At 40.9% G+C, this 27,942-nt stretch overlaps 1 protein-coding gene across 4 annotated transcripts in view; it reads right to left on the reverse strand.

Annotated features, from left to right (window-relative positions):
- PLCB1 (phospholipase C beta 1) overlaps positions 1-27,942 on the reverse strand; it is a 657,432-nt gene that overhangs the window by 178,024 nt on the left and 451,466 nt on the right. For all 4 annotated transcript variants that reach the window (XM_038396759.2, XM_038396758.2, XM_043512118.1 and 1 more), the window contains 3 exons: positions 25,485-25,585; positions 23,503-23,669; positions 2,641-2,787 (listed from right to left, as the gene is read on the reverse strand). In XM_038396759.2, coding sequence (XP_038252687.1) covers positions 2,641-2,787; positions 23,503-23,669; positions 25,485-25,585 — 415 coding nt within the window. The remainder of the gene's footprint in view (positions 1-2,640; positions 2,788-23,502; positions 23,670-25,484; positions 25,586-27,942) is intronic.

Consider the following 27,942-nt stretch of genomic DNA (forward strand, 5'->3'; position numbering starts at 1 on the left):
TTGTTATAAGGAGGAGGGAGAAAAATTGCTCTCTTTAACCTCTAAGGATAGGACAAGAAGCAATGGGCTTAAATTGCAGCAAGGGCAGTTAAGGTTGGACATTAGAGAAAACTTCCTAACTGTCAGGATAGTTAAGCACTGGAATAAATTGCCTAGGGCAGTGGTTCCCAAACTTGTTCAACTGCTTGTGCAGGGAAAGCCCCTGGGGAGCCAGGCCGGTTTGTTTACCTGCAGCGCCCGCAGGTACGGCCAATCGCGGCTCCCGGGTGGCCGCGGTTCGTTGCTGCAGGCCAATGGGAGCTGCTGGAAGCGGTGGCCAGTATGTCCCTTGGCCCCAGCCCTCCAGGGGTTTTCCCTGCACAAGCGGCGGAACAAGTTTGGGAAGCACTGGCCTAGGAAGGTTGTATAATCTCCACTATTGGAGATTTGTAAGAGCAAGTTAGAAAAACACTTGTCAGGGATGGTCTATAATACTTAGTTTTGCTTTGAGCGCAGGAGACTTGACTCAAAGACCTCTTGCGGTCCCTTCCAGTCCTACAATTCTATTGTTTCCAAGAGTAGCTTCTGAAACTATCCCAAAATGCACATCAAGTAACCTGCTGGTGCAATTTGGTAGGAATTCTTTTCAAATTTGGTCTGACTTAAACTCATAAAAGGCAAGGCAAGTTTGAAACACAATTGGTAACTCACTCCTTCCTGCTGCGATATTAAGGTGTGTACTGTAAGATTATTTACTGTCCTGAGACATTTACGATATCTAAGACAAATAGTTTGAATTTCTGCCAAAGTTTCATCCTTGATTCTGTACTTCCTGGCTTCTGTTTGTTGTTAGCTAGTTGTTGGTTCTGTTGGTTGCTTTTAAGTTAGACCTTTAGGGCTTCATCATGTTCTGAGCTGCACCTAAGTAAATCTAGAGTTACTCCACTGAAATCAAGGGCAGGTCTGCAAATTTTCACTGCCATAGATGGGAGCAGAATTTGGCCCTGTACTGCCTCCCTACTCCTGAGTCTATCCACTAATGTGAGAGACTTGCCACATCACTATAGCTCCTTTGACAACAGCCTTACTATTGAAGTGACAGTTTCCATGGATCAGGAATTCTTTGTAATACTGCAGCATTCTAACTAAATGGATTCTTCTTTATATCAGGAGGGCCCAGTCCACATTACAGACAATGGTCCTGCAAAATATCACCATAAAAACAAAGCTGCTTTTGTATTGAGAATGCTTGAATTCTTCTAAAGATCATACATTTCTGTATATTAGAATCATAACTTTTAAGCAGCCAAGCTGATTTTTTTTTAAATCTAATTTGCAGAAACAAAGCTGCTCCTGAGCAGAGCATGACAAGTTTTAGGATAAAACACAATTTATAGGCAAGGTATAAAACTCTGAAATACGGGTGTCTAATGGAAATACTGACAGTTCATTAATTATACAACAGCGGCAATAGGTGCTGCAGAAAGTACTATAACATATATAACAGATGCAAATTAACAACCACTTGCCCTGTTTAGATTGGGCTTCTACATGGAATTGTTGTGTTTGGATCAGTGCTCCCTGGCATTTTGCAGAACTAAGGCATGTCTCTAAATCAGTAACATTAAAAAGACCATAAATCAATTATACAAGCCAGATTTTTACTATGTACTGTTATCACTTCTTCCTTGTTTACTATAACACAAGATGATGCTAACGTAAAATCAAATGTAACAAACAGAATTTCCTTAGGCAAGTGTGCTTAAAAATGCTTAATTTTTATATAATATAGAAAAAAAAATTAAAATTGTGAATTCACAATTCTTTCCTCGGAGATAAACCCTATGGCCAAGATTATAAAAAAGGAGAGTCAAAAGTTAGGCTCCTAAATCTTTATGTAGCATTATCAGGGTAATGATCTGCTCTTGCAGTCTTGAGTGTTTTAAAGCCCCATTGACTTTAGTGCATAAATAATACAGATTAGGCCCTTAATTTAATTATGTCATGGGAGCTTCTGGGAGCTCAGCATTTCTGAGAATTGGCTTGCACCATCAAAGAGCCTAGATGCTGAAGGCAGTTAGCAGCCCAGATCTCCCCTCCTCAAGAAGAAAGGGGCAGAAGGGCAGGAGACTCATGTGGCATTCTGGACCTCTCTGATCTCTCAAACCAAAACAAATCTATTTGGAAGGCTGATCTCACAAAAGCTTCAGGTTCAATTAGTTTCAATTAGAGGGGAAAAAATGAAGTAGGTGCAGGGAGGTTCTTACTATGAGGATTTTACCATATTGGTTCATCTATCACGAATCATAATGAAATATTGTCTTAGACACTAGACAATGAACCATTTCTTTTCCAAATTAAACGTCTGCTCTGGAGCCTGTTTATGTTCACGGGGATCTTTCAACTTCACTAGACTTTTTGGATCAGGCACCGACTGAAATATATAACTTCCAATGGATGTTCAATATTAATAAGAATAAGGAGGTAACGTCTCTGTGAAGCAGGATAAAAATCACTGTGTGTGTTGTCCTTACTTTTCAGAAACAATCAGAGTGTAGGATTATTTACACCCGAGTGATTAGTGCATCCATCCAGTATGACTGCAAATACGCTGTCTATTAATGTTGCAAAGTAAGAAATCAGATCCTTCCCATACTATACCTGTGAGGTAGGTGTTGTGTGAGGAATTGATCAAATAGTGAGATAATGGCTGAGACATATCTTCATTCAAATCCAGTTTCTCAGGTGGAACAACGCCATTCTCCTCTCCACCCAGGTATCGCATAAATCCATCCACTGATATCTGTCCTGCGAAAGCACAGATTCGGGGGAATCACACGTTAATTCTAAGCACAGTATCCTCGGAAAATACATATTTTCCCATTCTATGCATATCTAGAATGTGGCATATGAGAAAGGCCACATTATAATCACATTAGACTAGTTATGAATATGGCCTACATTTATACCATTTACTGAAGTATTTTTATTATTACTACCCTTAAACTCTCAGAATTGTGTGTAGGGATCTCAACACATGACATCAATTGTACAGTCTCATACAGAGAGACTGTCCTGCCACTTTTGATCTCATTCCATTCACTGCAATGAGAGCCAAGCATCAAAATTCCCCATATATGTCCCATACATAAAATGTCAAAAATAATACTACATTGCCATTTCTTTTGGTTTGTTCATTCACTTTCTAATTATTCTCATTCCCTCCAGTTCCTCTAGAGCCAAAGCCTGAGGTCCTAACTCAGTTTGCATTCAATTCTTTGCATTGACTGGGAATTTGCCTGAATAAGGACAGATTAAAAAACCCCACTGCTGGGGGAATAAATATACCAAGAATCTGAAGGGCAGAAGGCTATGGACACAAACCAATCAAAAGGATCTGGTAAATTTCTCTATTGTCAATATGATTCCAGTATGTACATCTGAACTCAGACTAACTAACCCCCTTAGGAAGTGTGAGTTAGTGTTTTGTTTTGTAATTATTTCACTAATTTTTATTTCCCAGGGTGTAAGGACTAATGCAATTTGAACACCCCTTTGAAACTACATGACCAAGTTCAGCCTGGGCACAAGTGGGATCTACACCACTGACATCAGTGAAGCTGTGCCTAATTCCACAGAGGCTGAATTTGCGCTGTAAACCACTAGGCTTTGACTTACTCTGGATCTGACACATGCTGCTCCAAGCAATAACATTTCCTTTCAACATCCCCCCCGTTTTTTTCTGATGTTATTTGTCTAGTTTTCCTCTACTGATCTGTTTGAGTAATTGTAGTAACCCTGCAGCTTCAGGCTGTTCCCTCAGTGCACTACATCAGAGGTGGGCAAACCTCTGATGTAGCTCACCCCCGGCCCCTCCCCTGCTGTTCCCACTCACCTGCAGCCTCAGCTCACTGCACCTCCAGCACAATGCTCTGGGTGGTGGGGCTGCAAGCTCTTGCTGGGCAGCGCAGCTGCAGAGCCCCAGCCTGACCCGGTGCTCTGTGCTGCGTGGTGCATGGCTGCCTCTCCTGGTGCTCTGGACGGTGCTGCTGTAGTGCCACCAGCCACTGGAGCTCCGGGCAGCACGGTAAGAGGGCAGGGAGCAAGGTGGTTGGATAGAGGGCAGGGGTTCCGGGGGGCAGTCAGGAAGGAGAGGGGGGGTTGGATGGGCTGGGGATGGCAGTCAGGGGCAGGGGTTCCGGGGTGGTCAGAGGACAGGGTGGTTGGATGGGGCGAGGGTTCTGGGGGGGCCATCAGGGGAGAGGGAATAGGGGGGTTGGATGGGATAGGAATCCCGGGGGGGGGCGTCAGGGAGCAAGAAGCATGGGGGGTTGGCTAGGGGTGGGGGCCAGGCCACGCCTGGCTGTTTGGGGAGGCACAGCCTCCCCTAACCAGCCCTCCATACAATTTTGGAAACCCGATGTGGACCTCAGGCCAAAAAGTTTGCCCGCCCCTGCACTACATACTTGTTCCTTGTAGATAAACATAAATAAATACTGACTTCGCTATCTTTGAAGAACCTAGGATACAGCTAGATAAGGATGATGTCTCCTAACAAGACCAGGTTCCAAGCTGGAAGAAGATGTGTTTTAATTGGCCTCTCCAAAGTATCCTGTACAATACCTCTAACTGCAGGAGTTAGTGGACTCGGTACTGGGCTAGGACGTGGAAGATCTGGGATCTGCTTCCTAACTCTGAGACTGTCTAACGCTATGATCATAGCAAAAATCACAAGTTCTATGCCTTGAGCAACCTGACCTGTGAAAAGGAAATGGGACCTGGCCTTTGTAAAGGCCTCTGAGATTATCAGGTGAAAATGTGCTCACTCTCTCTCCCTGCATAAAGTGGTTATTTTAAGTCTGGGCATGGACTTCAGGATTTGGCTGTGATCAGAGAGGAGGATGTGGCCAGTGAACCAAAGCATGTTAAGTGTGTAACAGATTTAAATTCTGATGTCTTGTTCTCATAACCACCAATGATCATCACACCAAATGAATCTATTTCTGTGACAAGGAGCATAGTCAGAATACAAAATAGCGCAATCATCATTCTTTCGCATGACAACGACCAGAAGAAGGGTGAAAGGGAAAACAGCAAGCCCATCCACAGCTTGAACATAGCAATCTGACTACAGCCTCCTTGGATGCCCTGACACAGAGTAATCAATCACCTACAGACTGAGGCCTAGATGCTTTCCCTTTCACAGCTGGAGCAAAAAGAGTCTGGAAACCTTCCTTGGATTTCAAGCCCAGTGATTCATTGGACAATCAGAGGACTGGACAATCTGCTCGGCACAAAGACCTGACCAGTTCAGGTACCATGGAGCTGTGTTGTTACTGGCTGTGTTGCTATGGCTGCATGTTGCTACCCAGCGAGTACAGACCTGATCCCAAACCCATCAAAGTCAACAGAAAGACTCTGAGTGACTTGGATCAGGCCCTTTGTGACATAAATGCAGAGTTAATGCTGTTCTGTGACTGTTTCCTGCAGAATTAACCACCCCCCACCCCCACCCCTGGGACAGGGTGGGGCTTTCCTGGGACCCGCTTGGGTGTTTTCAGAGTTTCTTCTCTTCCCTTCCAAAGTTTTTTTTCCTTTGGGAATCTTACTTCAGTCTTCCTGGATTTCCAGGTACAGGGATTTTCCTCTTAAGGACATTCAGTCTGAATTTTCCTTTAAGAGAATCCATGGAGGTCTGGCTTGTTTCTAGCAGGTAGGTAAGGCTAAACCTCGGGCCAGGGTTTATCTTCAACTCCTCCCTGGAGTGATCAGCTGGTATCTGGTCTGGTGAGCCCTTGTGGGTGGCGGAAGTTTACACACTGTCTTTCTCCCAGCAACCCTGTTGTAAGGGACAGCAGCTTTTCTCCTGGCTGCTGCCCTTCCTGTGACAAGTTCTCCCTTTTAAACTTGCTTCCTCCAAGTGGAGCAGCCTCTGCTCCAGAGGAGCTTGTTAGCCGTCTTGATTGGGATGGAGGCATGCTCCGTCATACCCCACCACAGCTCCCTACCTCATCCTCACCTCCGATATCTGTGGAGCCTTAAAACGGTGGTGCTAATCTGGAGAGGCCTCAGCCTTGCTAGCTATACACCTACATAGCTTAGCAGCTAGCTCATTGTGACAGTGGGCTACTTCTTCTTCTTCACAATGAGGCAGACTGCATCTCAGACATTGACGCAATATGCAAGCAGAATTATTACAGATTTTGCAGTGGTGTGAGTTTGATGGTGGAATGGAGACAGCAGATGTCAAAGATGCTTTTACTCCTGGGTTCTAATTTAGTAACTCGTTTGTGACCATGTAAATGATCTTGCCAAGGCCAACCAATGAGAGACAATTCTCCATAGATGGTAGTCTGCAATAAAATTACTTGAATGTATTGGTACGGAGAGTTCTGAGTTTTCTTAGTCATGTCACAAAGGGAAAAAAAAGCATGATCAGCTTTTTCAATAGCAACTATCGTATTTCATCTGAGTATTAGGTAAAAGAAAACTGGCCGAGCAAACAAGTACAGCAAGACAGGTCTACAGTGAAACTGCTGTTCTTTGTGCTCTTCTATAAACAGGAGGACACAAAAGGGTTCTGAAAAGGAGCAGCACAAGAAACTGAAGTATAGGGCTTGATCACAGAGACCTTACTTGGGCAATTCCTACTAGGCCTATGTTGTATCTTTATCTACTTCACTAACTTAAGCTTTTTTTTTTCTTTTTTTCTCCAACTTGGGTCTTTAGAAATGTTCCAATTTAATTTCTTTAAAATAATCAATATAATCTCTCTCCACATCCCTGATAGAAGGTGCAGTGCACTGCTGTGAAAGGAGAATTAAACTGGCTTGTTTCCTTCTCACTCACCATTACCATTAATAAGAGTTCAAGGGGTCAAATCATTCCTTGTGTGGCCCTAAAGCTTTCAAATGATGCCCTCAGCGATACCTCTGCAATTCCCTTGCCTTCTCTGTGTTGGAACGAGTGTAACTAACCACTACATAGGATCTGATCCAAAGCACACTGAAGTCAGTTAAAAGACTCCCATTAATTCCTATGGGTTTTGGATCAAGTAGACAGTAAATAATTTCATTGATAATGCAAAAGAAGGAATAGAATCCAAAACACACTTTCTTAGCTGTGTTGGCACTGGAGTAAACTGTACTCTAGTTTTAATCACACCAGCTATGTTCATAAATCTCTTGCAGTTATCAGTTGAGATCTTTTCCTTTATTGGGGTAGTGTACTGTCAGTAGGTCACCATACACAGAATGCCTTTCTTTCCCACCGAGATGGCTTCTCTCTAATACATGTAATTCTTCAGAACTTATTTACAAAATTATATTTCATGGGGTAATGCAGAAGAACTCCCCACCATGAAGTGTTCACCCAGATGATGTCCACCAAAAAAAAAAACTTCCTCCCTTCTGTGCAGACTTTAAACATCCTATACATTACTTAGACCTTTCCCATCATTCAGCAAGTACTTGTTCTCTTTAAAGATACAAGTTTCTTAAGGGAAAAATACCACATGTATCCTCTTTGTGAAGGTACCCTTGATGGCCTTTGTAACAGAACATTCTACTTCTATCATATCAAAGTTTACAGTTCTCATGCAGGAAAATATTAAGGATGTTCTAATGGATCACTAATTTTCAACCTAAGCCAAATCTATTTCTGATTAATGGTCAATTGCAATTTGTCTTAATACTTCTTTTTAAGAAAGGAAATCCATACTGTTATTTTTGTTGTCAAAATAGTGTAAAAACCAGCCTGGTACATAAATTTTTCTTCTATACATAGAGAAAACTGATGGATTATTGATATTAATTATGTATTTGACAGGACGACTGGTGACTGATGAGGTTTTGACCTCACTTACTAGTACTTGTTTTAAAATTAAAAACACACCAAGCTTATTTCATATTATGTGACAGCTGGATTTATTGGCCGAGCTTGTCATAAATATCTTGCTCCTGCACAGAATGGACTATACTTTTGTGTCTGATGACCACGGAGCCTAGAAATCTTTTTACCGTGGAAAAAAGTGGAATTTGCATTTTTTACAGAGAATCTTTAGTTTTTACATTTTGTGAAAAAAAACATACAGTAGAACCCCATTTATCCATCTCTCCATATTAACTGACCCATCAGCTGCATGGGGCTGACCACCGGAACCACCAGCCACCCAGGGCTGAAGCCGAACCACCAGCCGCTGGCAGCCCTGAGTGGTTCAGTTAAGATGCAGAGATGGATAATGGTGGCCACTGTATATCGGTAAGACACTGTGTTCAACTGATACCTATCTATATCGGGGCTAGTGAAACTAAAGTGCAGCATTTAATTTTAATTACAAAAAAACCCAGATTATTTTTGTTGGAGAATTTTGGGTTTTTTATCACAGAAAACTAGGATTCCCTGCTGATGACTATCGTTTTTCTCCCATGGACCCACTATACTGAGAGACAGAGAGAGAAGAGGAGTGTTTCAGTCGCATGATATTTGGGTCCCAAAACATGAACACACACACACACAAAAGGCTTTGGTGGGGTTTGGTGAAAGCGGCCTCGTAGGAGTGTGAATACAGAATATGGCCCCATATTTTACCACATAAAGGAACGGGAGAAGTAAAATACTGGAAAAGTATTGAGAAAAACATGTAAGGGCCTAACGGATACCCAGAATAATATGCAGTCCTACTATTCTATGTATTATTTGTAAATTAGGTAAAATTTTCAAAAGCACCCAAGTGGCTTAGGGACCTACCCAACATTTTCAAAGGAGACAGACACAGATTCTCAAAAATATTCAGGTGCCTAAGTCACTTTTGAAAATGGGAATTAAGGTTTTTAATTGTTTAATTGTTTTAGCCCTCACCATAATATCTGGGCATTTTATAAGCTTCATCGGTTATCTGAGAAGAAGAACACTCCCCTCCTCCCTTCTTTTTAAGCCACTTTCTCACAGTGATCGGCAACACAGAAAAGTTGCATGAGACAAAATTGATCCCTTTTTTGATCATATTAACAAGCTAGTGGAGGAAGGGATACACTAGAATTCATATATCTGGCTATTATTGACGAAGGAATCTTACTGGAAAAGTTAATCCAGCAGAGAACGAGAAATGAAAATGAACTGAAGGCTAACTAGATGGTCATGATGGTTCCTCCTGGCTCTGAAGCTATGAATTGGATTGTATGGGGGTCCCAGTTCTAGGGCTGGTTTCATTTCACATCTGTGTTAATAATCTGAAAGAAGAGTCAGCCACATGACAAATAAATTGACAGATAGTACCCTGGGAGGCTTTGTGAATAGGATGGGAGGGAGATACTTGGAAATCAGCAATACTGAAAAAATGGAGAGGTTACAAAGGGCAGCAATACTGGATGAGTTAGCAATGAGAAATGGTTGTAAAAGAAGCCAATGTGATTCAGGGCTGCAGAGGATACCAATATCAAATCACAGACCAAGGAAGTGACAATACATGGCCTCAATCATACCACCACGAATGCACATACATAACCTGAATCATGAGAGTAGTCCCATTAGACGCATGAGCTTAGAGGTAAGCATGTGCTAGAAGTGTTGGAAGGATCAGGGTCTATATGTCAGTGCTAAGTCTGTACTCCTCACTATCGCAAAGGTGTCTGTCAACTGGAGATAATTTAGAGAACACCAACAGAAATTATTTATAATACTTTCATAGAATCGTAGAACTGGAAGGGACCTCGAGAGGTCATCTAGTCTAGTCCCCTGTACTCAAGGCAGGACTAAGTATTATCTAGACCATCCCTGACAGGTGTTTCTTCAACCTGCTCTTAAAAATCTCTAATGATGGAGATTCCACCATCTCCCTAGGCAATTTATTCCGGTGCTTAACCACTCTGACAGTTAGGAAGTTTTTCCTAACGTCCAACCTAAACCGCCCTTGCTGCAATTTAAGAACTTTCCTTCTTGTCCTGTCCTCAGAGGTTAAGAAGAACAATATTTCTCCCTCCTCCTTGTAATAACCTTTTATGTATTTGAAAACTGTTCTCATGTCCCCTCTCAGTCTTCTCTTCTCCAGACTCAACAAACCCAAGCTTTTCAATTTTCCCTCATAGGTCATGTTTTCTAGACCTTTAATCATTTTTGTTGCTCTTTTTCCTCCAATTTGTCCACATCTTTCCTGAAACGTGGTGCCATTTTCTACCCAAGCATCGTAAAAAGCTTTAAACAAGAACATAAGCATTATTATTTCCATTTCATGACAGAAATGGAGCTATAACAAGATTATATGACCTGGAAAATGATCTTAGGTCTCCTGATTCTGTGTCTTGTGCTCTAACCACTAGATGACATTGTCTCCCTAAGGTATCTAGAGAAATAAGAAAAATGAGAGAGCTCAATACATATAACCTGTGTAAACAGTAACTAAGTAGGAATGTAATAACTGTCAGCAAGGATCTGAAGCATAAACAACAAGGATGGGGAGGAATTGTTTAAGGTGGCCAAGAGCAAAAGCAGCTAAGAGTAATGAGAACAGAATAAGCAATGGAAAATTTACGATGGAATATTTGAAAAAGTTTCACAATAGTGAAATCTATTAAACTGTGGAAGAGTAGTGCAATGGATGTGGCAGATGCCCCATTGCTTGAATCATTTAAAATTAGACCTGATATAATATTGAAGAATATACGGTCATACTGAGAGAATGGTGACCACACTTTGGATCTTTTTTTAGATAAAAATAACACACTAAATTCTACTCTGAGTTACACCTACCCAGCAACTCTCAGACTTACATAGACTGTAACACTGCTGAAAAAAAAGCAGGCTTACTATAAAATTAGAATCTTGCAGAGGAATCTTAACCAATAACACAGGAGAAGAGCAAGATTCCTTGCTGTATTGCTGCCTTGAGATATTGTAATAAAGACACAGGAATGGAGAATGGTATTTTCTGAGCAATTTCCAGAATAAATAGTTGGTGAATGACAAGTAGGTAGGGAGAGAAGACATAAGTCTGGAAGAAATAAGATGTCTGCCCTTTAATTGAGTACATAAAGAAATTGTTCAATATCAGTTAATCCATGTGGAAATACGACTCCATCCTGCAGTGAAGGACAGTCAATTCTAGGATGTTTTGCTGAGTAAGAGCTAGTTGAACAAAGAAAGAAGAATCTCTTTTGTTTGAGATAGAAATCCTTGTCATTATAATTCGAGCTGGGCAACATTTTTTGGATGAAACTTATTTTGCCAAAATAATGCAGATTCAGGGCAACTGAAATATTATGTGAATGTGTGTCAAATTTGCTGATCACAAAAAAGATTCCAAAAAAGTCAAAACATTCCCTTTTGCCATTTTTGAAATGAAACGTTTTGATTTTTCAATTCAAAACAACTTTTTGTTTCAAATTTTACAATTTTATTTAAGAAAAGTTGAAAAACTCAACAAAACATTTTGTTTCAGTTTGAACAAAACTATTTTTTATTTTTTAGTTTAGCCTGCAAAACAAAACAAAAAAACAAACAATGAAGGGAAAAAAAATCAGCAATTCACACAACTTTCATTTAAAAGGAAGGCATCACCAACTTTTTATCATTTCAGATGATCCCTATGGAACAGGGAAAACAAACATTTGATGTCTCAGGATAGTTTCTGCAATAGGAAAACAATATATCCTCCACTCTACTGCCTGTGGGAGAGGAATTTGGACCCTTAAGCAACTTACGCTGCATTTATGCAAGGAAACCTTTCCTCAACTTACTACCATTCTTAAGCTGTATATGAACCAAGCAGAAATGAACTAGCAAAGTGAATGTCTATCCGATAATCTACATGTGCCTCTAGTATCACAAACCTTGGAAAATCTCCAAGAAGAATATGGTCACGTCAAATGTAAAAGGAAGACAGGAGAACAGAAGAAGCAAAGCTTCCAAAATTTCTCCAAGATATGCCTGGTTCATGTCAATAAATACAGGTCAAGGAAGTACACAAGTAACGTAACAATGTTAAATTTATTACTATTTATTTATTTATTTACTTATGGAGACTTCCATTCTGTCTTTGGCACTTTCCAAACACTCAAGAAAGATGGGCTCTGCTCCAAGGGGCTCACAGTCTATGGAATTTGTGCCTTCTGCCGCAGTGGTGGTTGATACCAGTAGGTTAAACTTGTAGGATGGGTTTTCCAAAGCCACCTCAGAAAATCAGATGGCCAATTCTCATTAATTTCAATGGGAATTGGGTTTCTAACTCCCTAAGGTAGTTTTGAAAATCTCTGCTTTGCCTGTTAGAAAGTAGGACTAGGAATTACAACTGCTGGTGATTAATGGATACACATTGTGTGTTAAAAACATAATTTCAGAATACGGAGCTTCTGGAAAAGCTTCCCTTTTCACTTTGCTTTGCCTTTATTGAAATCAAAACTGGATGTCTCTCTAAGGGTATGTCTACACTGCAAGTTTCTTTTAGCAACATGTAGTGTGCATACGTGCATAGCCCCCCGTCATGTAGACGGTGAGGCATGGATGAACCTAGTAAAGACACAGCTGAAGGATATGGGTCTGTACCCAGAGTACATACCCTACGCGTTATCTACTGATGCAAGCCACGCCTCCTGTCTACACTGCTTTTTATTAGCAGTGTAGCATCCCATTGCCTCCAGTTGCTGGAGCCTGTCCTCCTTCCCTGCAACTGGGAAATGCTCCAGCAGCAGGAGAAGGCCCTGGCAGCTCCCCACTGCTGGAGCCCTTCTCTACCGCAGGGAAAGACTCCGGCAGCAGGAACAGTTGAATCCTTTTCCCCCTGCCTCCCCTCTGCCAGAGCCTTTCACTGACACCTACAGCTACACAACGCAGCATGGACACAGCCTGTTTTCACTACCACTTGTAGCTACACGTACACTACATGCTGCCAAAAGTGATGTGTAATGTAGAGGTAGCTTAACGGATGTGCTATTGCTCAAACAGAAGTTATGGGCTCGATGGAGGAATTACTGAGTGAGGTCCTATGACCGTGTTATGTAGAAGGTAATGGTAGATGATTGTAGTGGTCCCTTCTGGCCTTAAAAGTCTATGCATTTCCCTTTGATATAAGATAATCTAATATTTGCTTCTTTATAGTTATAATCAAAGCCACAGACCAAATTTTGATCTCAGTTATACTGTCTTTAATGGGAATTGCATAAATGTAGGCCGGGATCAGCCCCACTGGTTTTACTTTATATCACAGTTACAATTATTAAGCCAAAACAGTTTTAACAATATTTTTTTTAAAGGGTTACATTAAAAATATCAAAAACTAGGGGGCTAAATTTCATTCTGGTGTAAATGTGCATACCCTTTCCTCCAGAGTGTAGACCTAGACATGGTGACCAATGGTTTTATCAACTATAGGTTAGACTACCACAAAACATCCATCTGAGGTTAACCATAAAAGCCACATGGAACCTCAGCAACTTGCTCCATCATGCAGTCCAAAGAGAACACATCTTACTGCTAACTCTGTGCTTTTCTCTGACTCCCTATCCAATTCCCGTTTCATTTCAAAGTGATGGCCCTGATATGTACAGTCTTTAAAGCAGTAAGCCCAAAATATTTCCTTGTTCTCCTGGTAGAGGGTCCTAATCTCCAAAATTCAGGATGAATTTATGTCTGGACACTTTCAGGTCACAATGCAAGATAACACAGGCCTTTCAAGAGCAACGAAATGGCCCTGAGATGCCTTCTTGGAAGACATACAACTAAGCAGTCCTGTACAAGATATTTTCTATGACATGAGAGAGGCAGAGACATTAGCTCCTTTGCAAAGAGAACTAGTTCTGACTTTTTCTTATGTACATGGTGCCTGGATCCCTACATGGTGCCTGGATCCCATGGTAGATCTAAAGTGACAGACAAAAATACATTGATTCACAGTAGACCACTGTTTTATCTCAGCTAAATAATGTCTAGTAGGAATGCCACTATTGGCATATGTAGTTATTTTTCCAAACTGTGATCTGTGGGCCACTTAGAGTTTGTCTAAATAGAGCACTATGGGGAATGTGATTTCTAAAACACACTAACATGTTGCACATTAATTGGTCCATATAGACCCTGTTGGTAGAACTAAAAGTTCCCCCGTACTTTTAGTAGTGCTGTTTTAAAGGTTAAAATTAATTAACGTAACAGTGCTGTCGGAAATTCTGCATTAGGATTTTGTTGTGGGATCGGCTATGAAGAGACAAAACAGTTTGCGCTGTTTTGAAGCAGATATTGGTTGGAAAATTCTTAAATAACTTACCGAAGTGGAAATGGAAAGCTTTAAAAATAAAAGAAAAACTAATAATTCCAATAGCACAGGACCGGGATTGGGCCTCCTCCTCTTATTAGATAGGACAGTAGCCAATGGGAAATAGTTATTTTAGTGTCATTCAGCTACCCAAGCTCCTCCCCCTTTCCTCTTCCCAGTCTTCCTCTTGCTTCACTGGAAAGAGGAAGCAAATCCCAGCTGCTCCCATTTTGGGCAGTTTTACTGTCTTTTTTGCTGGCTGTTTTAGAATTTTTGGGCCACTGCTCTCGTTTTCTTTAGGCACCATGAGTTCCTCCACAGAAGAGAAGAGGAGGAGGGGCAGAGAGTATACTGCTTGTGCTGACATGCATCAGCATTCACTTAGCAGGTTCTTTCCACACTGCCAGAGTCAACAAGAGATTGTGACGGCAGGGGTAATTGCCTGGGTGAGCCAGGCCTTTGCTACTTCCTAGGCTGACTATGGTAGAGACTCCCTTGACTTCTGAGTGAGTAGAAGGGAGTGAAGCAGCTGGCCTGTAGGAGGATTGAAGCTTCAAGCAGGCTTGCAAAATGAGCCAACCAGGGATACCTGCACAGAGAAGGAACCTTAAGCAGCTGATTCCTTAACAAAGTAGCTGAAGCAGTTCCAGAGGAGCAAGAGAAAGAAAAGGTGGAGGGGACTGACTTTGGGAAGCCACAAGGGAGTCTGCTTAGGAAGGCCAGCTGGAAGCTAAAACAAGACAGACTGTGAAGGAACCCTTTTTGCTCACCCAAGCTCTGAGGTAAGAGCCACACCCTGGGACAGACTTTTTGGACATCTGTGAGTGACTGGTGAATTTCCCTTTTTAAGTTTATTTGGAAACCCTCCCCCTCCTAGAAAGGAGCCAGATCAGGCTATGTGTTGTGAGACAAACTTTCATTAAAGCTTTTTGGGATATGTCTCCATAACACTATCACAGGTTGATGACACAAATTCAGCAATATGATTTTGGTGGAGGCTAGACTGGGATGGGAAACATTTTATCTTCACATATGGATCAAGAAGACTGGAAATATGCTTCTGTTCTCAGTTGCACCAGCTTTATACTGGTGTAACTCCCCTGGCTTCAGTGCGGTTACTCCTGATTAATACCTGAGAGCAGAATCAGGCTGAGAACGCATGTGTGCAAGACAGCTCATATTTCTATACAAGTATATGCAACAAATGTAACAGAATAGGGAATTTCCCCTACAGCCTAAACTTTAATAATATAAATGTAGGGACAATGGGCAAAACCTAACACCATAAGTATTGCTCAACAAAGGGTTGCAGAACCCACCCTAAACCTTGCACTTTCAAAATACAGCCAGTGATTAAAAAGCAAAAAACCTTGCCATATTATCAATCCATATAAAACCATATTTTCCCATTGCTGTGTTTTTAGGTTAGCACCTACAATATCCATTAGTGCTAGTACACATCATTGCTTTGTTTCTCATTATTTATTTATTATGTTGCTCCAGTTAATAATTTAGAAAGTTTAAGTGCTTCCACTGTAACGTATTTGCGAAGTGGAGGTTACTGGATCCAGGGTGCGGAGATCTCACATTTCAGTAGGAATTTTAGCTGGGGCTTCACTTAAAATAGACTCTTGTTAGCAAAGGTGCAAGCTATTGCAAAGCAATGAATTTTACCAATCGGCAAGCAAGTCAAACACACCCATCTAAAAAGAAAAGAGAGCGCATTACAAAACTGTACTTTGCTCATTTATTTTGACAAGAGCAGTTTACGTGTAATTATTTTTGATAATACAGAACACACACTAAAATTTGCTGTAGGTCTGTTTATAAAACTAATGAAGTCTCAGTAATGAGAGAACCTAATCTGAGCACTCTATGAATATTTTGCAGAGACAGGGGGGAGAAGCCAGATTTTTTTCTGTGAATTACAAATTGTGAAGATTAGTGAACTTCAGTTTTGGTGGTCTCTGTTGTACCGTACTCATGAAACAACAAAAACTGCTGAAAGGTCTTCTGCTGTAACATGGGGGAACGGCAAGGAAAATGTCCAGAACTCAGGAGTTAATATAAACATCTCTAATGTCTAATGTCAGAATTAAGAGCAGCTTATAGGAGGCGTTTAGCACCTTGGAAGATCTGCCTCCGTGACCTCTGGAGACAGGAAGCCCCACCGCTTATATGTCAAAAGTTAGGCTTTAAATAAACTTGCATTATTAAAGCTCCTTCAAACTGCAACAGCAGAGTCCTTACCTGCTTTGTACTTGTTTGTGTCAGTAAACACAGTTGCCTAGGAAATGACCCCATCAAGTCATCAAAGGACTCTAATGCAACTATTCTTACATGCAGTGTTATTGTCGCTCTGTTGGTCCCAGGATATTAGAGACAGAAGGTTCGCGGTGAGGTAATACTTTTTATTGGACCGACTTCTGTTGGCGAGAGAAACAAGCTTTCGAGGTTACACAGAGCTCTTCTTCTTGGTCCCATAAAAGATATTACCTCACCAACCTGGTGTCTCTAACCATTCTAAAGCAGTTACTGAAAGGTGATTTAAAGCAGTGGAACCAAATTGTTTAAAAACACATTGATGCTTAACAGGGGCGAAAGTACATTTATATTCAAATGAATACTGCATGATGTCTTAACAGTGCTCTGGAAAAAAAATCTAAGTGCCAGCCACTCTATAAAATAGAAGTATGTTTCAATCTATGACAGGGAGTTCATTAATTTACCTTATTGTTTAAAAAGCAGGAGTAACAACCAGGAAACTTGCACAAGAAAATTAGAATGGATGTTGAAATTAAATAGGAGTTGGATACCTTCCGTAGAGTCCTTTGAAACCCTGCCGCCTAACTATCTATCTCCGTCTCTCCCTACTAATGACACACACACAATATTTATGAGGCGGTTGATCAAGGAGCTGACTGAGTTTGAGGGGAGAAACACTTGTTGCTGTTGGGGCAAGGTTCTTTTTTCTTTGAAGATTAAAGGGGGTTACCCTTGTGAGTTTTATAATTGGTCAGTTTTTTGGCTTATGGAGAATGTGGTAATTTCCCTAGGAAAGGGTTTGCAAAAGGCAGAATTCATATTTCAGCCTCCCCATATTTAAGACATGGAAAAGTCTAAAATCTTTATTCCCTCTCATATCTCAAAAATATGCTTTGGGGGAGCTGGTGTTCTGATTCATCCACCAGGGAAGAAGAAACTGCAAGGCACGTCAAGACTCGATCCCCAGGGCTTACACTATTCTCCTGCTTTGTTTAGGAACTCTGAATCTGTTGAAGTCACTAAGTGTAGGGCCTTCAGTTATGCTGGGTGGCTGATGGAAAAATGATTCACTTCAGCAGCAGTAAACTTGTAGGTGTTATTGTGCAAAGATTATAACTTTAATAAAGGGTCCTAGACATAAAGCTGGGTGAGGTTTTTTCAGTTTTTCCAGAGGAAAATGCAAGTTCCAATCAACTGAAACAATTTTGTGACAATTTCGCCAAATTGTTATGGTTAAAAAAACACAACCTAAACAAAGTCTGGAAAAAATCAAAATGAAATGTTTCAATTTTTCTATTCCAAATGACTTTGTTTCAAAATTTACATCCATTTTATTTAAATATTAAAAAAAAATGTAAAAGCTTAAAACTGACTGAAATGTTTTGGGCCAACAAAAAGTTTCATTCAACTCCAAATGTTTTTACTATTATTATTATTATTATTTTGGAACAGCCAGTGACCTGAGAAATCGGATATTTGCACAGCTCTGCCTGCACATTTTATAAGCTTCGTACGATAGTTGGCAGAGCTGGGCTGGGATTTCTGCACAGCTTATGAGCACTGCAGATATTCCTGCAGAGTTTACTAGTCTTGCAGGAACTCCTGCAGAACTTAATTTTCACAGAAAAAAAAATAGATACAAGGGTGAGGTTCTTGAGGAGTTTCTAAACTCCAGAGGCAAAGACAGAGACAGAGAGACAGGACTCATACACCTGGAACTCAGGATATAAGTCTCATCGCTCTCTGATCAAAACTGTAACAAGCCCTTTGACATCATGTGTTCACAGACCAAAGGTTTCTTTAAATCCCAATCAACTCAGGCAATTCCCACATCAAATGGTTAGCAATAAGGTTATGGTTATTATTTCATATACACAAATTTCCTTTAAAAGGGATTAAGGTTGGTCACGTGTGACATCTATCTTATGCAAGCCCTAAACAGCATGGAAATACCAAGTTATGAGATGTCTCTTAACCATGCCAAATGCCCGCATAGCATGTTTCTGCTGACCGTGATAGACTGCACATCATCATCACAAGGAACTTCCTTCTGCTTCCAACAGATAAGAAAATACTACACGCATTAATCTCCTTCACAGTTATCATGCAAAACATTAGTCACAACCTCACACTTCCTCCAGAAACAAATAGCACACCATATACTTGACCTATGTGCATTGTCAACTATAAGTGTCTGCTGATATTGCAAAACCTTAATTTTAACCTAGCAACAGACTACATTGCCACAAAATGTGCTAGGTGATTTACAGATATGTAGGAAGACAGCCCCTTGTACTCTAAACTTTCCAATCTAACTGATCCTGCATGTATTTTACTCACGTGAGTAGTCACCATTGACTTTAATGGGGCTCTGACTACTCATATGAATAAACTAGCCCAAGGACTGGAATGCTGCTAGCTGTAAGAAACCCCAGACAGCCATTTTCTGACAAGGCTGAAGAGCTTGGAAAAGAACTGAGATGGTACCATTCTTCACAAGCTCTGAAGTATCCAAGTGACACACACATACACACACTACATATTTAAGCCATCAGAGATCATCTGTGAAGGAAGATCAGAGGGCATGTGTTTATAGGAGTACTAATGTATACAAATGTAAATGTTACGTTGAAACCTTTCATTGTAATACGCGTAACAGCAACAAAGTGGTGGAAGTCTGTAGAAAGAGCAGCAGTAGATTTACCACCTAAAAGCTTTTGTTTTAAAAATTATTTACGAAATATCCTGAATACCGTTTACAACGTTTCTGTATATATCAAATGTCCGTTTATTAAGAATTGTGTAGAACTCGCTCTTTGAATAAGACTGGAGGCAGGGTTTTGCATATAACGGTCCCAAGGTTTAGCTCTGTAATGCCTTCTGAAGTCCTGAAAATAGAGAACTGAGCTTCAACACAGTGTATGTCTACACTGAAATCAGGAGGGGTTATTGTAGCTTTGATCAAAGCTAGCTCAGATATTTCTTCTTGTGCAGCAATCACACCTCCTGACTGCAGTGTAGACATACCCAAAGAGCTAAAATGAGGAGTAAGAAAGTGGAGAGTAATGGAGTTGTCCATAATATTACCCTCAACCATTACATTTAAACTTAAGTACATTCTGAAGTGCTTCATCTAATTGGGGTCAGAGTGCTCAACACCTTACAAAACTGAACCCTCATCTCCACTGCACAGCTGCACAGGCAAGCTTGAAGCCAAATATTTTCAACCATCTCAAAATTACAGGTACCCAGCCTAAGTCAATGTCTTGATGTGTGTTTTTACACAGAGGAAAATTTAATAAATGCCGTACTCTTTTGGTTCTCTTTGTAGGAATCAACTAGAAGTCCAGAACTTTATGGAATACTTGACCCATCAAAAGCTTTTGAATCTGATTCCAGCTTTGTAACAACTATTTTATATGGCAATTTAAATCAGGGAAATAATGTCTTTAAAAGTTAGAAATGCAAGAGAAAGACTTGGCTTGGCTTTCAAGGGTGCAACATAGCAGCGCCTACTGACCTCAGTGGGATTTGCGGGTGCTCAGAACTTCTAAAAATGAGGCCAATAGTTCACATAAATATATAATGATATTCAAACAAAGGAAGGGGACACCCTTCACCATTAATATCTATTTTTACCTTTAGTCTCTGTTTCATTTTATGCACTTTTGCAAACCATCAGTTAATCTAAAACAAGACAATGAGCACAGCTGATGGGTTTTACAAAATCAGAAATGGCAGTGACTGAAAAAAACAAACCCAGAAACAGTTGCACACGTTTAAACTCTTTTGAGAAATTTGGGGAAGGAGAAATGTAATTTTCTCTAAGGTTAGCAAATTAAGTCAACCTAATGCTAGTATGCAGTCTTTAAAGTTTTTCTAATACCACCACAATACACTGTATGTGTACATTGGTGTGATTTAAAGTGGCTGAAATCACTTGGTTGAAAAAAGGTTTTGATTTCTGACGGGGTTTTCTTTTGTTCTGGGTCTGGATTTGATTCAGTTTCAATGGTGTTGGTTCATTTCAAGTACAGTGATATTTTTTTCTTGCAAAACCATATAACACGATTGGCACATTGACAATGACTTGCTCCTGGGGGCTCCAACCCCGCAACTCCTGTCACTCCCCCGATCCTCTCTCCTGTCTCAAATATGCACTTATTTCAGTATGTTGTCCAGATACTACAGTGATGAGTTCAGTATAGTTGCCTGCTTATCTCGGCCATCTGTGCCCCTCTGATCCACGCTCATTACACCATCTCCCAGTGTCCCGTCTCCACTTATCTCTCTTGGCATGCTGCTTCCTGCCTTCCTCATACCATCACTCTGTTCCTTGTTGTACCTCATTAAACCTGGGCGATGGTCGCTCAAGTCAGGCCCTCTTTCTGCCTCATTAGAGCAGCTTTTCTTCATGGCTGCAGGGAAACATTCAAACCACCCCCCTTGGAACTGCTGCTGCCCTGGTCCCTGTGGAGGAGGAGTAAGGGGCCAAATACACCAAATGAGGCCATCATTTCTGTTCTTGCTTATCTCTTTGGCCAGTTTCAGGTATGTTCTGGGAACCGTGGAGCTTCTGCATGTTCTAGAGCTCCGGTGGCAAGTGATTGGGCCAGGGAGTTAAAGTTATTTAACTGCATGGAAGGAGAGGAAGGATCATACTGGGAAGAGCTTCCCAATCTACTCTGATCACCTGCTCATTTTAGCACCCTGAGTGGGCGGGCTTGGGAGATACCATCTCTTATTTTTTTCCCCAAATCAAAAAGGAGAGAAGCCCAAGGCTCTGTCTACACTACTATGTCTACGTAGCTGGAGTCAACATACCTTAGGTTGAGTTACCGTGGGGTCTAGACTGCAGGGGGTCGATGGGAGAAAATATCCCATCCGCTTACCTTACTCTTCTTGTCAGGGTCGACCAGAGAGCGATCTGCAGTCTATTTGGTGGGTCTTAACTAGACTCGCTAAATCGACCACTGATGGGGTCGATCTCAGAATGTCGATCCCGGCTGTAGTGTAGACCTGCCCCAAGAAACCCAACAGGCCATCTGAGCCACACCCAGAAGGAAGCCAAGCTGGAAGAGCCCAATCGTGTGTTAGGGGACTGGAGCCCAGACAGCAGACATGTCATGGTTTGAACTCCTGCATGACCTACTGAGAGCTCATTTTGTGGGCAGAGCTTGGAAAAGTACCAGTACCTTTTTCTTTCCTTTTCCAATTTAACCTCTGCACAATCCCTTCCAATCGCACAAAGAATGTGAAGCAAAAATTCAGCTGAAAGGTTAAACCATGACTCTGAACCCATGCCATTGATCGGTGTTGATTTCAGGTCTATTCGTATCTTTTAGGCTTCATAACCTCCCCAGCAAAGAGCTCCACAGGCTGATGGTGCATTGTGTGAAGAAGTACTTCCTTTTGTTTGTTTTAAACCTGCTGCCTATTAATTTCATTAATTAATGAACTTGGGTCCCCAAGTTCTTGTGTTATGTGAAGGAGTAAATAGCACTTCCTTCGTCACTTTCTCCACACCGGTCAAGATTTTATAGACCCCCCAGTCAACTCTTTTCTAAACAGTCCCAGTCTTTTTAAGCTCTCCTCATATGGAATCTGTTCCATGTCCCTAATCATTGTAAGATGCCCCTTCTCTGCACCTTTTCCAATTCCAATATATCTTTTTTTGAGATGGGGTGTCCAGATCAGCATACAGTATTCAGGATGTGGGCATAGCATGGATTTATATTTTCTGTCTTGTTATCTATCCCTTTCCTTGTTCGCTCTTTTGACTGCCCTTGCACATTGAGTAGTTGTTTGCAGAAAATTATCCACAATGATGCCAAGATCTCCTTCTTGAATGGGTAACAGCTAATTTAGACCCCATCATTTTGTATGTATAGCTGGGATTATGTTTTCCAACGTGCATTACTTTGTGTTTATTAACATTGAATTTCACCTGATATTTTGTTGCCCAGTCACCCAGTTTTGTGAGATCCCTTTGTAACTCTCTGCAGTCTGCTTTGGACTTAACACCCCCTTTGGCAGTGTAAAGAGGCATTAAAATTGGTGCCAATGTACTGGACTTAGTGTAAATGAGGATCACACTCTGAGAGCTTTGTTAAACTGAGGCTCCAAGGCTTTGTCTCTTTGATGGTTATTTTGAATCTGATCCTTTGAAGTGATAAGGGTGTGGAATTCAGGGTACTCAGCACCTCTGAGGAGATGGTTAGCAATTTGTAGGACTGTGTTCTGTATCTCTGAATCAAAATATGTTTTTTCACATCAGATCTGTTTTTCAGGATATTCCCACACCCATAAAAATTCTATGATATAAACACATTGAAAAGGAGGGTAGACAGTAGAACATCTGAATCAGAATAAAACAAGATGCATGCGTAAAATCAATGTTATTTTAAGACTCAGGGTGGTAGTAAAAGTCTATCTGCTGAGAATAGAATAGGATTTCACAGAGCTTTTGGCAAAAAGCCCAGCTGAGCCCAGAAAACGTTCAAGATTTTCAGAAGAGAATTTTCTGTGATTATGACAAAAAAGCCACATTCTGCTATAACCAAAGCCTGCGTTGTATAACCACCTTATTAGCAAATAGATGGCTGTGCTATTATTGTTATTACAATTATCAGGCAATAGAATTATTTTTCTCAGATTCAATACCACTGATTGTTTTATAACATTTTGCATTTCCCAAACATCTCATATGCAAGAAAATAGTTATTGTCATAGTGCTGCTTGTGCTGAAATTTACATATCAGAGGAACTGTTCTGAACTATCAATTATACATACTGAAAAACAAATGGAAACAAGCCCATCCTTCCTAACTTCAGTTCCAACAAAATTCATGTGAATATTAACTACATCAAGTCTCACAACCCTGTAAAGTCTAAAATCAGCCATTTGGAAATGTGATTAGACTCTGAACCAATGTCTGCTCCAGCGTGTTTCTCTAGTATAATTTGTTCATTGTTTCAAACCAGAAACAGAATACAGCAAGGCTATCAAAACCACTGACCTTTCTTTGCTAGAGCATTATTGGGTTCATATTTCTCAATCAGTTGTTGAACTTGCTCCTGTTTCATCGGCGGATAAAGGATTTCATTTAACCGTGGATCACGTTGCTTATAATTTATAAACTCCATCATCTGATCAACTGTAAGGTATGGTCTGCTCTTGGCACCGCTAGAGAAAAATGATGGTTAAAAAAAAATAAAAGAAATTAGAATATTTTCCCTTGAAGTTTTGTTCAATGGTTTGCAACTTCCCTGGAAACAGAAACAAGATTCAAACTACCAGGCAACAAAAAATTATTTTCTGTTAAGTCTCCAAACTCATTTACTTTATGACTATGTATGGCAAACTTTCTTCATTAAACACTTATCAGTGAGAGGGCTCAGCATTGTTGATGTCAGTGAAACACAATTAGACCAATGCTGAGAGCTTTTGAAAATTCTACTCCTAGATTCCTGGACAGGACATACTTTTTAAATGAGAGGAAATGAAATGCTGTATTACTGAGCCTGTTACCTAAGTTCCATTGGCATTCCAGGCCTAACTATTAGGTTTTTCTGTTGGAGGACAGAAGCCCTGATTTTATTATACTATTATTTGCTTGGTTTACAATGTCCTCAAAGTATGCTAGGTACTTTACAAAGAGGCAAAAAAAGATAGATCCCAACCCAAGGAGCTGACAATCTCAGGCTACGATCCTGCAACAGGCTTTGTGTAGAGGGACCTCTGAACACACCTAGGGCCCCAATGAGCACCATATGAATACCAGGCACTATGCATGCAGGATTGGTGCGAAAGGAGATTACTATATGTGGCATTTTCAGAAGCATTTATTGGTGGCCTGACTCTGTTTCTATTGCAATCAATGGCAGTTTTTCCATTAAGTTCAATGGGAGGAAGGTTCGGCCAAAGCTGAGCACTTCTGAAAATGTCACCCTATCTGTTGGGGCAGAAAAAGACGAACAGAGCAAGAACACACACGTTTCAAATATAAGCTCATGAATTTGCTTTGATGGTTCTTGGGATGTGTCTTAGGTGTCTTGGGAACTAACATCTGATCCACTTGGCTACCATCTTGCCCCATTTTCTTGCTCCACTGGTAATAGGAGAAGAGGCTGTGCTGGAGCTGAGAAGTACAGTGAATCTTGCAGGAAGAGCCATACACCACATGTCATTGTCTGCTTGCTTGCCAGGGGCCAAATTTAGCTCTGGAGTAAGCAGGTGAAACATTCTGTGAAATCAAGGAGTGTTGCATCTACTTAGTCTGGGGTTGCATTTATCTCCAGTAGTAGTGAGACAGCAGGTTGCTGCAGAAATAGTCAATATCTTGTGGAGGACGGAGCTGTACATAGGAATGCCAGTGAAACCAAAGGAAGCTTTTTAAGCCTGAAAGATCTGTGAGGTTCACCAAAGAAATATAAAACTGTACTGATCCAATCCCAGAAAAAGAGGATGTGAAATAGTTTGGCTAAAGTTGTATGGCTTTCAGGTGTTTAAGAAACTGAAAATATGAAATGACAAAAGCACAGCTGTTTGCAAATGTAATTTACGCTGTAATGAGGCATATGATCTCTAACTGCATCATGCATGAATCCTAAATGCTATTGCATTCTTATTCCAACTCCTTATTAGACTTCAGGTGGTTTCTATACACTGATATCTAATGCCTGTTCTCATGCTTATCACTTCCTCTCCTTTTTTCTCACTGAAGCTTAAACTATTATAATACATATTGAGAAACAAGGCCTGGCAATTCTATTCCTCTCGAAATAAATTACTGTAAAACTCTGGCCATTAAAAACAGTGGCTAAAGCTTGGAGGAAGGAACTTTTGATCTACATTCACCTCCTAGGTTAAATAACAATCCTTCTTGACATGGAAATCTGTTCTTGGCAGTCGTTGTAATGCTGTAGCCTAAATAACCTACTTTGCCATCGCTACCAGAGACAATCAGTGGAGGAGGGGAAAAAAAGTGTCATTTCTTACAACTCAGAAAAGATGTGGTCAATTTCAGGCCGAGGGCAGAGATTGTTTAAGAATACTCTGTATGCTTCTGGGGTGAAGTCCTCTTGAGGGATTGAATCATTCTGTGAAATGGGGGGAAAAACACTGAAGTAAAGAAATAGCACATTTTGTTTATAAGCAAGTCATTACAAGATTATTTCCCTTTGCAGAAAAATCAACTCTCCTAAATAACAGAGCAGTTTTAAGAATATATCTTCTGACAAAAAGTAAAATGATCTGTTTCAATAACTGGGTGATTTGTTGTATGACTATGTCCTCCCTTGGACAAGATTATCTTTTATCCTATGCACCCATGCGGAACTGTAAGAAGACACAAAAAACTTTCCCTTCTTCCTCTATGTGAGTTAAACACAGAATGGGTGAAGGAGCAGCCTCCATGTAGCTGCTAATTCCAACTCCACAAAGGTGCGCGGAGAGTGGTTAGGGGCAGGGAATGGGTGGAAGCCAGGCTGCTCCTCCCAGCCTTCCCAAGGGGAAACAAACTGATACTTTTATAGAGCTGCAACAGGTTACTTGACTCCTTGGGGCATGTGAAAAATCAGGGAATGAATTGGAACCCTGAGCAAAAATTAATACCCTGGTCTTGTCCAAGGACCACACAAATATTTCCCACTACTTACTCAGGACACACGGATAAAATACTATTCTTCTGGAAAAGTCCTATGGAATTTAGCCTTTCTAAAAATTTTTGTTCATTTGTTTGTTTTAACATCCAATATAATTAATAGAAAATACTACAGAATTCTGCAGAATGGTTCCAAAACCTATAGAAAGAAAGATTTCTTAAATTTTATAAGTCTCTAGAGTAAAGTATATAACTCTATTTTTACATGCAATTTTTATAATCTCTATTATATTCTACAGAGCTTTTCCAAAAGAATAGGATTATTGTGTTTGCTCTTATACATGGGGTATTTTATTACAGTACAGAAGATTTGAGCCTTATTGCAATTGGCCCTTTCATGGGACTCAGGTGGATGCAAGAGCTTTCTTCCTAATTGACACTTGTCTAAGAGCCCATCCAATCACAATCCTTGAGCTCAGCGAAAAGCAGGGGCTGCTCCCTCCATGCATCCACTGGGACAGGGAAAAAGGAGAGAGGAGGTCTAAATGATGATGCAAGCCCCAATGCAGGCCAGTAGCTTCACACCTTTTGACTTTTGCCTTTGCATCAGTCCAATGAGCTCTTCTGAGAAAGGAAGAGGACATGCAAAATAATCACTGTATAGAGGAAACCTCCTAAGGAGCCAGAACAAAACTGAAAATGCAAAAATGTGGAACAGACATATCGAAGACCTGATCCTGAATTCCTTTCATGTGAGCCACTCACATGGAAGGCACTGGGGGTTTGGCCTGTGGAAGGACTACAGTATCAGATGACACTTCCCCATACCTCCAAACTAAGTACATGATTCCGATCAGTGAGAAAAAAATGTTTTGGGATCGGATGCAAAGCCATTTCCCTGGAAATGCTGCTGAGCCCACTTGTGTCTGAAGCAAGCTGCCGACAGAGGAAATCATTGCTATTATTTATTCTGCTGTTTAGCACTGTTGCCAAGGGAACCGGAAGTGTCTATTCAAGCTTTTGTTAGAAGGAAGGAAACTTTTCAATATTTTTCTGCTAAAAATGTGCTATAGGTGTGATTGTCCCCACCTCCCCTGCACTAGTGGGATCCATCAAGCCCCAAAGGGAAGTCACCTGTGGGTGTTTGTATCAGAACCATCCCTTGATGTTTCTGCTGGGAGGGGGTACATCCAAAGCTCAGTGCTGCAGGTTGCTTAGGGGATTTGCTGACTTGTATATTCCCCACTGTCCTGGCCACACCTCCTCCCTACCTAAGGCACCCACTTTTAGGGTTGGCTGGCTCAGGGGTCTGTGACAAAAGAGGGCTTTCCATCACTCAGGCGCCTGAGCCCTCGGTTATAGCAATAAAAGCCCAAAGCTCAAAGCTCCTTGGCTCTGTGGCACAGTGAGGTTCAGAACGAGACACCTCTCTCGCAAACATACACTTGCCATGCCCCACCACGTGTCCGCCTGTAATCCTCCAGTCAGTTCCAAACAGTGTGGGCAGCAAAAGTGCCTCAATATAAGCCAATTATACAGACAACCACAAAAAAGTAACGTGTTTTTATATGCATATACAGTTGCTGAGGGAACTGGAAATGTATCTCTTGCGCACACGCACACACAAACACACACAGAGCTATTTTCATTATGCTTAACGGGCTATTCATTTCTTCCCATCTTTTTTCATTTTTGCTTCCTTAGGTTTCCTGAACTGTTCCTTCCTGCTCCCTGGACACCTTTTCATCAGCAGTTTGTGGCCCAACAACCACCTTCAATGCATTTTCTATTATAAACGCCTAAGTTGGGTGTATTAAACAGTTCTCAGTGTCATTTTTATAATTGTAAGGGAGC

This window comes from Dermochelys coriacea, chromosome 3 (genome assembly GCF_009764565.3).
Source record: "Dermochelys coriacea isolate rDerCor1 chromosome 3, rDerCor1.pri.v4, whole genome shotgun sequence".
NCBI lineage: Eukaryota > Metazoa > Chordata > Testudines > Dermochelyidae > Dermochelys > Dermochelys coriacea.